Source organism: Lepidochelys olivacea, assembly GCF_965140295.1.
Source record: "Lepidochelys olivacea isolate rLepOli2 genome assembly, chromosome: 9".
Classification (NCBI taxonomy): domain Eukaryota; kingdom Metazoa; phylum Chordata; order Testudines; family Cheloniidae; genus Lepidochelys; species Lepidochelys olivacea.
The window spans coordinates 36,594,167-36,605,781 of NC_140419.1; the positions used below are offsets into that span (position 1 = coordinate 36,594,167).

Sequence of the window (11,615 nt, forward strand, 5' to 3'; positions counted from 1 at the left end):
TCGGTACACAGTACTTCCCTTCAGCCTATCATTAGCCCTGCCACTATTCCCAAGTGCCTGGTCATTTTGGCAGCCTGTCTGGAGGAAAGGAATTCATGTTTTCCCTTATCTGGACAAATGGTTCATTCAGGGCAGATCTGAACATCAGGTTCTCCACCACATCAGGTTTATCCTTTGTCTTTTCAACTGTCTAGAAATGTACATTTTTCCCAACACACAATCAAGTTCTTTAGAAGTCCTATGATTCTGACTGCTTTTCTCCCTCAGAAGAGATAGATTTCAGACAATTCACTAGTTGTGCATGTCTCTCAAGTCACACTCTACTACCACAGTCTGAGCCTGACTGAGGTTACTAGGCCACATGGCCTCACGTACTTATGTGACCCAACTTGTCAGGCTGTGCGTGCACATCTTCCACAGATGACTAAAGTCAGTCTACTGAACAGACATCCCTTAGACAAGTTGGTACATGTACTTCCTTCTGTCCTAGTGTCTTTAGAATGGTGGATGGATTAAAAAAAAGTATGCGGGGGGGAGGTATTATTTTCTTGTCGTCTTCCATCCAAGACTCTCATTATCAGTATGTCTGATAGGATGGGATGCTTACATAGGTTTGTTAGCCAAGCATTATGGACAGAAGACAAATCGACCCCTCATATCTAATATCCTCAAATTTTGGCCAGTTCTCAAGGCTTGCTGTGCTGTTCTCCCTCATGTCAAGATATTGTAAGTCCAGATTATGACGGGTTGCCCCCCTTTGGATGCCACCTGATGTGCTGAGATACCACTGAGCCTGCCTGTTATGCCAACCTGGGCACCCTTTTTACCTGTCTTGCCGAGCCAAGCTATTAAGCTTCCTCCAGCACACACACAGGCAAGGCCACACCAAACTGCAGAACAAAACAGACACTGAGATTAGTTCTGGGAAGGTTCATTTTAAGGGATTTGCCCCAGCACTCAGGTGTCCACCTCCCTTGGAGTGCAGACCCAAAGATATATTTTGAAATCCGCCTCCTCCCTCAATGTGGGGGAAGGTATGCACAATTATGAATTGTACACACGGGGTTATGTTATAAACAAGCAATAAGTTTATTAACTACAAAAGTGAATTTTAAGTGAACATAAGAGATAACAAATCAGAAAAAAGCAGATTACCGAGCAAATAATCCTAGGTACGTAGGCTAAGATCAGTATACTTAAGAAACAGGTTACAAAATGTAATTTCTTACCCTAAATGGTGTTTTAGACAGGTTGAAAAGTTTCTGTGGTTCAGCATTCCAGTTATATTTCTTTTCAGACTGGACCCCTGTTTCAGTCTGGAGCCCCCCCACCCCCGGCCTTCCCTTCAGGTAGCTTTAACAGTCTTTCTTCTTGGGCAGACAGGCCATGGAGAGGAGGAGTCCCATTTGCCTTCCTCCCCACTCTTAAAGAGGATTTACATAAGGCAGGAATCCTTTGTTTCCCAAACTTGATCCCCCTTCCTTTACCTGGGATGTCTTGTAACTTTCCACTGTAATGTTTAGTATCAGGTGACAAGACTACCTGACCTAATAGTGTCACAGTTACATCCCCAGACACCTCCAAGAAGAGAAAGAGATTAGTATCTTCATGGTTTTGTTGTTCCTTCCTGATGGCTCTTCAAATTTGATGGCCTGTCTGGTGGGTGTCTTCTCAATACACACCCAGTAATAATGGTTACATAGTCCATATTCCTAACTTTAGATACAGAAATAATAAATGCATACAAATTGGATAATCATTTTCAGTAAATTATAACCTTTCCAATGATACTTTACAAGATCCATCTTGCATAAAATACATCTCAAATGTCCTATCCATATCATAAGCATATTTCCATAAGGAATATGGAGTGCAAGTCCCACAGATACTGATTGATAATACAACCATTATGTACTACCCAAACAGATGAGGAGGTGCATGGTCCAATAAATTTGGTCAAGAAGTAATGAAACTCTGGGAACTTGCATCAAGAAGGGCATTACTACTTTTAATTTCAGTTTACCGCTAAGCTCCCAATACCTTTTGGCCAGTCATCTCAGGATTTTCTCAAAATCTCAACTGGTCTCTGAAGAACCATCTTTTTCAAGTTTGGAGTATTCCATCAGTCAGCCAATTTCAACAAAAGAAATGCCATCAATTCTGTTCTTCATGGGGGCAGAGTCTCATGTATGCATTTCTCTCCTTTCATCACATATGTGAGGCTCAAATTGCAGCAAGACCATGCCAAGATAATTCTTCTAGCTCCAGCATGGTCGAGACAGTGTTAATTCTTGGATCTTCAAGCCAGGGCTCTCAACTCCATACGCAGCTCCCTGCTGAGAGCCCAGCTCCCCCCACCTAGCTAGGCTCCACGCCCAAAGTCCGGGCAGTTCCTGGTGGGGCTGCGGTGCAGCTGCTGGGCTCCCTGTGGGCAGTACCCAGGCTCCCAGTGCGGAACTGGTAGCTAGGTGGGCACAGCCCGGCTCGGAGTGGAGAGCCCAGGGGTAGCGGGGCTCTAGCTGGAGCCGCCCATCCTCCCCAGGGTGACAGCTCAGCTTTTTTCTCAATATCACGGCTCCATGCTGGAGCCATGAAATTGACAAGAATGACAGCCAACAACCGATATAAGTAATGCACGGACCCTGCATCGCCCTAACTAAACCGACATAAGCTCTACACCCGTCATGGAGATGAAGTTATTATGACTGTGTAGTAGGGCACTCACATCAGCGGGAACAAGGCTGTAGTGTGTACACTGACCTAATTAGGTTGACATACACTGCTATATGTCAACCTAACTCTGTAGTGTAGACCACGCCTAACTAATACTTAACTAGTTCTTTCCCTATTTTAGCCTCAGATTTTCCCCATTTACATTGGTGGTCACTGCAAGAGTTGTCCAATCACTGCTAACCTATTCTGGTGAAAACTGAAACAAAAAGGCATGTAACACTTCGGTCTTTGCTGCATTTTCTGTTACTCTGTCCCTCCTCATTGAGCAATGGGCCTACCCTGTCATTGGTATTGATCTTCTTGTTTCTGATGTATTTTTAAAATGTTTTCTTGTTAGCCTGTATATTGCTAGCTAGTTTAATCTTTTTTTGTGCTTTGACCTTTCTAAGTTTGTCCCTACATGCTTGTGTTTTTATTTATTTATTTATTTATTTATTTATATATATATATATATATATATATATTCATTGTTCATAATTTGACCTAGTTTTCACTTTTTGTATGACTCGATTTTGAGTTTCAGGTCATTGAAGATCTCCAGGGTAAGCCAGGGTGGTCTCTTATCATGCTTCCTGTCTCTCCTATATACTGGGATAGTTTGCTCTGGTGCCCTTAGTCATGTCTCTTTAATAAAATTGCCAACTCTCCTGAACTTTTTTTTTTGCCTTAGACTTGCTTCTCACAGCATCTTACCTACCAATTCTCTGAGTTTGCTGAAGTCTGTCTGCTTGAAGTCCATTGTCTTTATTGTGCTGTTTTCCCTTCTGCCATTCCTTAGAATCATGAGCTCATCATTTCATAACTTAGACCCAAGCTGCCTCCCACCATCAAATTCTCAACCACTTCCTCCCTCTTTGTCCGAATCACTCTAGAACAGCCTCTCCCCTAGTTGCTTTGTTCACCTTCTGAAATAAAAAGTTGTTTCCAGTGGATTCCAAGAACTTGTTCAGTTTGCATTCCAGTTCGGGGAAGATCTGTTTTGGGGTGGGGGTTTCTTTCTTTCTCTCTCTCTTTCTCGCTAGCTGATGGTTTCTAGACTTTTAAAAGAGAGAGTGTAATTCTTTCCCTGGGTAAAGGATGCATTGCCACCTTGGAATCTTAATATTGTATAGGCCGCTTTAATGGGCCTTCCATTTGAACCTGTAGGCCACCTGTTCTTTGTGTTGGCTATGTCAGAAGACATCTTTTCTCATAGTCATTACGTTAGCCAGAAGAGTGGGTGAGCTTCAGGCTGTCATGGCAGGACTCCCATATATACTATGTTTTCAAAGATAATGTAGCTTTGTGGCCACAGCCGAAGTTCCTGACTGAACTGGTATCTGCCTTTCATCTGAGCCAGACAATATACTGACTGGTTTTCTTCCTTCAAAACCACACTTACACAAAGATGACGAATATATACGTACTTTGGAAGTAAGGTGAGCATTAATCTTTTAACTGGACAGGACTAAATCTTTCAGGTTGACTCCTTGACTGTGTATTTCTTATGTTGATAGAATGAAAGGTCACATCACAGACAATTTCTAGATGGAATATTTCCTGTATTATGGTAGTTTATGGATAGCGAACACACCACTTCCACAGAGACCGTCTGCTCATTCAATCAAAACAAACTACTTCAGTGGCTTTTCTGAAGGACACATCCATGTTGGATGTTTGTAGAGCTGCCAGTTGGCCCTCAGTGCATACCTTCACTCATCATTACACCATCGTGACTGCTCTGAGATCTCATGCAAATTTTGGGAAGGCTGTGTTGTGGTCACTGTTAAAGTCACTCTGAGCCCTACCTTCTAACAGTACTGCTTTTTGAGTTACATCTGTGTAATACACATGTGCAGCCACTTGAAGAAACAAAAACTATTACTTACCTGTTTTGTCACTGTTTTTCAAGATGTTGCATGTGTGTATTCCACTAAACCCTTCCTTCCCTGTGCATTGGAGTCCTGTTTCATATTTCTGGCGTGAAGGAACTAAGGGGGATGGGGGAAGCGCTGCCCTTTTACAGACTCAGGAGAAGCCATGAGTATGTGCAGGGTGCATGCAATGCCCTGACGGGTACTTCTGCAAAATACTCTTTGGCTCCAGCATGCTGGGTGTGCTGGGAGTGCAATACCTGTGTGCAACAACATCTTGAAGAATAACAGTACAGGTAAGTAACCATTTTTGCCTAGCTCACTAAAGTTTTGAAGTTAAATTGTTTGTGAAATATGTTGAGACGCTTGTATATGTGTATGCATATGTGAGTGCAGTGTGTTAGTACTTATTATTTATACACTTCATGTATGAACTAAGATCTATCTAACCCCTATCCCACAATACACAGTGGTAGCATTTAAAAAGCATCTTAAAATATTCTGTAATTTTGAGAGAGTGTAATAGAACATATCACTGGGACTGGTAGTCTCTCAGGTACGTTTTAACTGCAATCACTGTACTTCTCTCATGCCAGACATTGCAAATATTACAGACATTCTAACCCTTTCCTAACAGTGGATGTGGACAAGGCTGCAAACGTCTTAAACACAGCAGTATGCTCTTATGATTACACTACATATATGTTGTTGCATACACTACAGTGGACTTGGGTGTCTGCAGATGCAAGCAAAATGCCAAGGTATCCATGATTTAACGTGTCTACCTTGGATGGAGTATTCTTAAAGTGGCAGAGACACAATAGCAGGTTACAGGTGTTTTAGAGCACCTTAACTAGGGCCTCACATACTCCGTGGCACAAGAGGACCAAGTTCTGTGGCAACACCTAAATTCCAATGGGATACTAAATTATTCTCTTACTGTGCGGTCCTCTTATTCCCATCACCCTTTGCACTACATAAACAAGTACAATATGGCTCTTAATTGAAAATACTCATTGATGCAAAGTTCATACAGTTATTTTCATCAGAGATTATATTTGAGTTTTGGCCTCTTGTTTTCTCTGCTAGCAGCACAGCAGAACCAATTCTTGACTCCATGAGAGGATGTATCTTGCAGCATTCTCTAGTGAACAACTGAAAAAGAAGGTTCTTTCTATCCTTAGCCAGAGGGAAGGCTGCCATGATGTTCAGGGTTTTTGAGTGGAGAGAGTAAAATGAGAAAAGAGGATATTAGAAGCTAGAAGAATCCTATTCGAAAGCAGGAAATATTGAATTTGTGTGTGGGAGAAGAGGTGCCCAGAAATAATATCTGTAGGGGGAGAGAGACTGGAAGCAAGCAAGGACAGAAATAAGAAATTGGTAGAAAATGCACAAAATCCAAAAGGGGCAGAGAACAAAGTGAATAGGTTGATTAATATTTTTCTTTTGGCTAATTATCTTCAGCAGTTTAACTGGTTTGGAAAGTAAACTTGTAAATAAAATTCTGTCCCTTTCCTTACTATGTTGCAATTCCCACTGTAATTGAAACATTGCCTTAATTGAAACAGTCTCCTGACAAGCAAAGGAAATAAAAACCAACTACGCTGTCAGAATTTTTTTCTTTGACACAAACTCTAAATTATGTGCAATTTAATAAGAAAACACCATATATAACCCATAGCTCCAAAGTTAATTTGGCAAAATCGGAGTAATTTTAAATAAAAGAATCTTCAATCTGACAGTAGCCAAAAAAAGTTTTGCAAAGTTCAGTACTGTTTGAAAAGCAGAGAAGTTTACTACATTAAATTTTAAACAGTAAATAGCAATTGACAACACAGTAACACATATATAGCAATCAATGCATGTGTAAGTACTTTCTTACATGTCTGTCTTCTTGCGGCCACGTTTCATTAAAAACCACACTTGAAAATGTTACAAACCAAGAAACTTAATTCCACTGTGGGTGAAATTAAATTTTGTGCATGTTAATGTTATTGAAATTAATAATTTTGACTTTTGCTTAAGGTATTTCATCTTCTCTTTTAGTTGCTGCCAAACAAGGGGAATCAGACCCAGAAAGAAAAGAAACAAGGCAGAAAGTAGATGACGACAGAAAACATGAGATAGAAGCTGCTATAGTGCGGATAATGAAATCTAGAAAGAAGATGCAGCACAATGTGCTAGTAGCAGAGGTAACATCACATGTAGTATTGAGGTGGTTAAGAGGTTAGGAAGAGGGCACATCTTAGATTTCTCTGTCAATTGTTACTCTTCTATTAATGTAGCAAAGTTACAAGGCCTTGTCAGCTGTTAGATTTTTAAACTGATTCTAGAGAGACTTTATATTTTTATCTCATACCTCTGGAAGCATAGATGTATTTAATTCCTTTAGTTCCTATTATGTCAACCAGTTGCTTATAGTACAGTGGTTTATAACAAAAAACAAAAAGTAAGTTGACTGCAAAAGATTGATATCCTGTATTGAACTTGTAAATTGCTAAACACGGGGTCTTATGAGCTGCCAAGGGGAGTGAGTTTCAAAGAGTGAACCTTTTGTAGGGAGAGTCCTGACACTCATAGTTACTAAATTTGAAGGCTGTACAGAAAACAAATGTCTTCCAGCCAGTTCTAACTGCCATGATGGGTGTAGGTTGAGAGGCTTCATGATGAACACTCAGTTGCACCAAGAAGTGAGAGAGCTGACGATAAGGAAATTTCAGCACAGAGTTCATGCCAACCATTCTTCTTGACATAAATTGATTGGCTGCTGGTGTGAGGAAGGATGTTTTTCCCCATATGTATAACTGCTTAATGGCCTTCCCTGGTGCATTATTAGGTTTTTGTCTTTCTCTGAAATATCAGCTATTGACAAGAAAGGAGGTCCAATATTGAATGTGATGGATCACTGGTACAGAAATAAAAAACAAAGTAATTTTTATATGGATTAATCTAATTTCTATTACAAACTCAAAATTTTTCAGTTGATTAGTACCTGAAGTGTGGAGCTGGCCATGTAAACTTTAAAGGTTACACACAACCTGTTTTTAACATGTTTATGATTATTTTTAGTGTGCATTTGTGTTGTGCAGCCTTACGCATTATCATCTGCAATATAGCATTAATTGTTCTTGTTTTTATGTCCTAGGTAACTCAGCAGCTGAAAGCCCGATTCTTACCAAGTCCAGTTGTTATTAAAAAACGTATTGAAGGACTTATTGAGAGAGAATATTTGGCACGAACACCTGAGGATCGCAAAGTATACACTTACGTAGCATAAAATGCATTCAGCAAATTTGATTTATTCTTGGACTATACTCTTCGCATGAACTGGGAAGTTCTTTTAAATCATTAATATTAAAGACGACCATCTCTTCTATTAAATTACAATACATGTTCTAGACCATGCAGATCAAGCCTTTACTCATTTTGAGAGTTTTCAACATCAATTGATTGAGCTTCAGGCTTTTCAACGTTATCCCTGTAGAGATCATTCTTATAATTCCTCGGGAAAATGTGAACGTGCTGCGTTTGTTTTCAAAACTGTATGAAAACAGAAAAAATAAAAACAAATTTAGAAAATACAGCTCATTAAAAATAAAATTGTTGGAATTTCATTTCCCCAAATCTTCAGTGTTGATGTAAATGTGTTTCTGTAGTGTTGCTTAGCACTTTGCGCATTGTATAAGTTGGGTTTAAAAACAACACAACTGGTAAGACAGAATTCCCGGTTATATTGCTCTGCTTCAGACATTTCTTTAACTAGCCATGTTTAATTTAAATATTTGGTAAATTTATAAAGACCCAAGAATACAATTTTAGCATGCTTCACTCTTCCAGCTGCACTCATTATTGTTCTGGCAATATGATCAGGAACCTTTTTGGGCTCAGTAAAGACCGTAATAATTTTGGCTTTCCCTTCTGTAATTTGAGTTCTTCCAAATTAAATTCTATATTGATTAGGTTTGTTCTGGTTTCTTTATAGGAAAAAGGAAAAGGTTTTAGTGTGTATAAACTGTATAATAATTTTTGCTGTTGTACTCACTGCTGATAGTGGATTGTACAGGGCGATGTTTTTATTTCACTTAATGTAGACACAATAAATTTAAAATAAACGGATTTAGTGTACACAAACCACTAATTCAGTTGTTTTAGAGCACAGGGAGTACAATTTGTTGAACTAAATACTGCCCCTTGAAGAAACACACCAAGACTACACCTTGTTTATTAATGTCATGACCGACCAGAAGGTTTTCCACGTTAAGTACGTATTTCAGGAGATTAAAGTGAAGCCATTGTGCACTATTAATTGTTTTAAAATGCAATCTGAAAATGCAATAAATATTCTTACTTTAATCTTAATGAAATCTTCAGTTCTTACAGTAAAACTTCTTTCAAATATTGTCAATGTGGTTCAAACCGTGGATTTCAAAATTGTGATTCATGGACATCGTTTTTCTTTGATAAGTCCGTTTCACTGCCTGCGGATGTGTATTGTACTAAAGATTCTTTTGATTAAGATATAGTTTTGACGTTACAAACAATGTACTCTATTCAGCTTCTCTTCCATAACTATGGTTTTCTCCATTTTTCATCAAACTACTGTACTTTTATTCTCGGTTCTCCTTAATTGTGCTTTTTCACAAGAGATTTAAAAAGATAATTGGGAAAGGCTGCTTATAATATAGACACCAATTTGGAGTAAAAAAACCTGGTTGATGATCATGAAGCATTAAGGTACTGCTTGTGCATTTGTTAACTGTATCTGACAAAGGTTTCTGTTCAAATATATGGTAAAGTATATCAACGTAATTTCAGTATGGATAAAGATGCCACATAGCTGTTTCCATAGCATTTTGGGCAATGTTTTTACTCTGGTCTGCATATGTGTAGATTGATTTTACTTTTGTTTCACTGTCCGCATTTGACAGCTAAGAAAATATATTTCTATCTCAAACATTTTATCTTGAATATTTTGTAATTTATGCAACATGCTTCAAAGTCCAAATAAAAGAGTGTCTTTCATTTTATCCCCAAAAGTTCCAAAAATTTTGACTAGACCAGTTCTGAGTGATCAGAGTGAAAGAAAACTCCCAGGCTTCAACATTTTCTTTGTATTTCGCTAACTTCTGTTTCAACATTGATATTTGGCAAGCAGCCAGGCTGGAAGGTCTCTGTGGTGTCAGTTATTAAATACCTGTGTGTATATGAATAATATATTTTAAGTGACAAAGGTATTTATTTTCAATAATGCTATGGATAGGTAGCACCCTTCCATGATTGTTTTCCAAGTACAGTACACCTACTAAATGAGATAACAGAATTATTTCAGAGTACCTCTATGGACTGTTGTGTCCTAAGACATTTAAAATTTTCCCCAAATATGTGCTTTGTCTCATGTTTTCTGATGTGTAACCTTTTATAAATTTTCCAGATACAGGAAAAAATTGTTTGTTTTGTTAAAAGGTGTTGATGTGGTAAAGTATCAAAAACCTAGACATTCAAATTTAACACTATATAATCTGTGTTTTTGAAAAGAAGGGGGGATGGAAAAGTGAAATTCTAATTCCATTGAAGTCAATGGAGGTTTTAGGATTTATTTCAATGGGGATAGATGTTAATGTTGCATGTGTTCTAGCTCTTGGCTGTCTCACATTTAATGTTATGTGTAAATAATTGTGTGTAGTTGTGTAGCTAATGTTTTTTAACCTACATAAGCATAGTATGTGAAAGGATAGCAGGGTAATTTAAACCTCCTTAAGTAACAAGGAATGGAATTTTTTACAATTTAAAATTACTAGAATTTTAAAGAGACAAGATGGGTGGGATAATACTTTTTATTGGACCAACCTGTGTTGGTGACAGAGACAAGACTTCAAGCTACACTGAACTCTTCAGATCTGGGCAGCTCTGTGTAGCTCGAAAGCTTCTCTCTGTCAGCAACACAAGTTGGTTCAATAAAAGACGTCACCCATCTTGTCTTTCTAATATCCTGGGACCAACATGTCTACAACAATACTGCAAACAGAATTTTAAAGACATTAATGATTTTAAAATTTGCTTGTGTGATCCTTCGAAAAATCTTACCCATAAACATTAAATGTGAGGTAATGAAGCAGAAGATATCTTTATGTATCTAGATGAGGATATTCAAACTGAAGTCAGACTTAGAGAACAGCAGAAAATTGCTACAGCTCCTTTTAAGGTGAGTTTAGTACTGTGTTTTTAGAATGTATACATGTGAATTTAAAATGTCTTGTGCAAACTGTGGAAATGTCCTGCTGTTCCTTATCTGATTTCACTTCTGATCTTCTTTTCTTAATGAGTTAGGCTCTTCCTACTGAAATTTATTAAAATGGCATATATAGAGTTTACACAGCTGTTTGTATTGATGGAGAATATGAACATTATCAAGCATTTTTAAATACTGCTATGTGTAATTCCTTTATTAAATTTATTTTTTTTATATTCATCTAAGACAGTGAAGTGAAAAATTAAAAAAAAAAAATACCCTGCAGTTTTTCTTGTAAGATCTCAGGGCAGAATTTCAAACCAGTGGTGCCTAAAATTACTCCTAAATCCATATTTGCCAATGGTGCCTAAAATTAGACTTCTAAATCCATTTTTAGGTCTCTAAACACACATGGCCAGACTTCAAGATGTGCTGAGCATTCCTACGCAAATTGTAAAGTAATAGTTAAGGCTCCATGACTGCAACTTCAACAACACATGATAAAAAGTCATTGCATCTATAACCACCCCATCTACACTTATCGGTTTCACTTCTCAACTTCAACTACCTCCCTTCCCCATCCACATCGCCACTCTGAGTTTTCTTTTATGAGCTTCCTTGTAAATTCAAAATTTATACCATAGTGTTAGCAGCAGCATGGTTTAGTGCAGTGGTCCCCAAACTTTTTATTGCATGCCCCCCTTTATTTCTATCTGTTCCCTCCCCCTTCCCCCTGGGCTGGAAGCGGGGCTGCGCCTCCAGGGAGGGGCACGGAGTAAGGGGGCCACAGCTGGGGCTGG

At 38.4% G+C, this 11,615-nt stretch overlaps 1 protein-coding gene across 1 annotated transcript in view; it reads left to right on the forward strand.

The window, feature by feature from the left end:
* The window catches only part of CUL3 (cullin 3), a 102,695-nt gene extending 93,760 nt beyond the window's left edge, over window positions 1–8,935 (forward strand). Inside the window, exons 15-16 of the mRNA XM_084638902.1 lie at window positions 6,633–6,778; window positions 7,732–8,935. Coding sequence (XP_084495028.1) covers window positions 6,633–6,778; window positions 7,732–7,863 — 278 coding nt within the window. The 3' untranslated portion in view covers window positions 7,864–8,935. The remainder of the gene's footprint in view (window positions 1–6,632; window positions 6,779–7,731) is intronic.
* The last annotated feature ends 2,680 nt before the right edge of the window (window positions 8,936–11,615 follow it).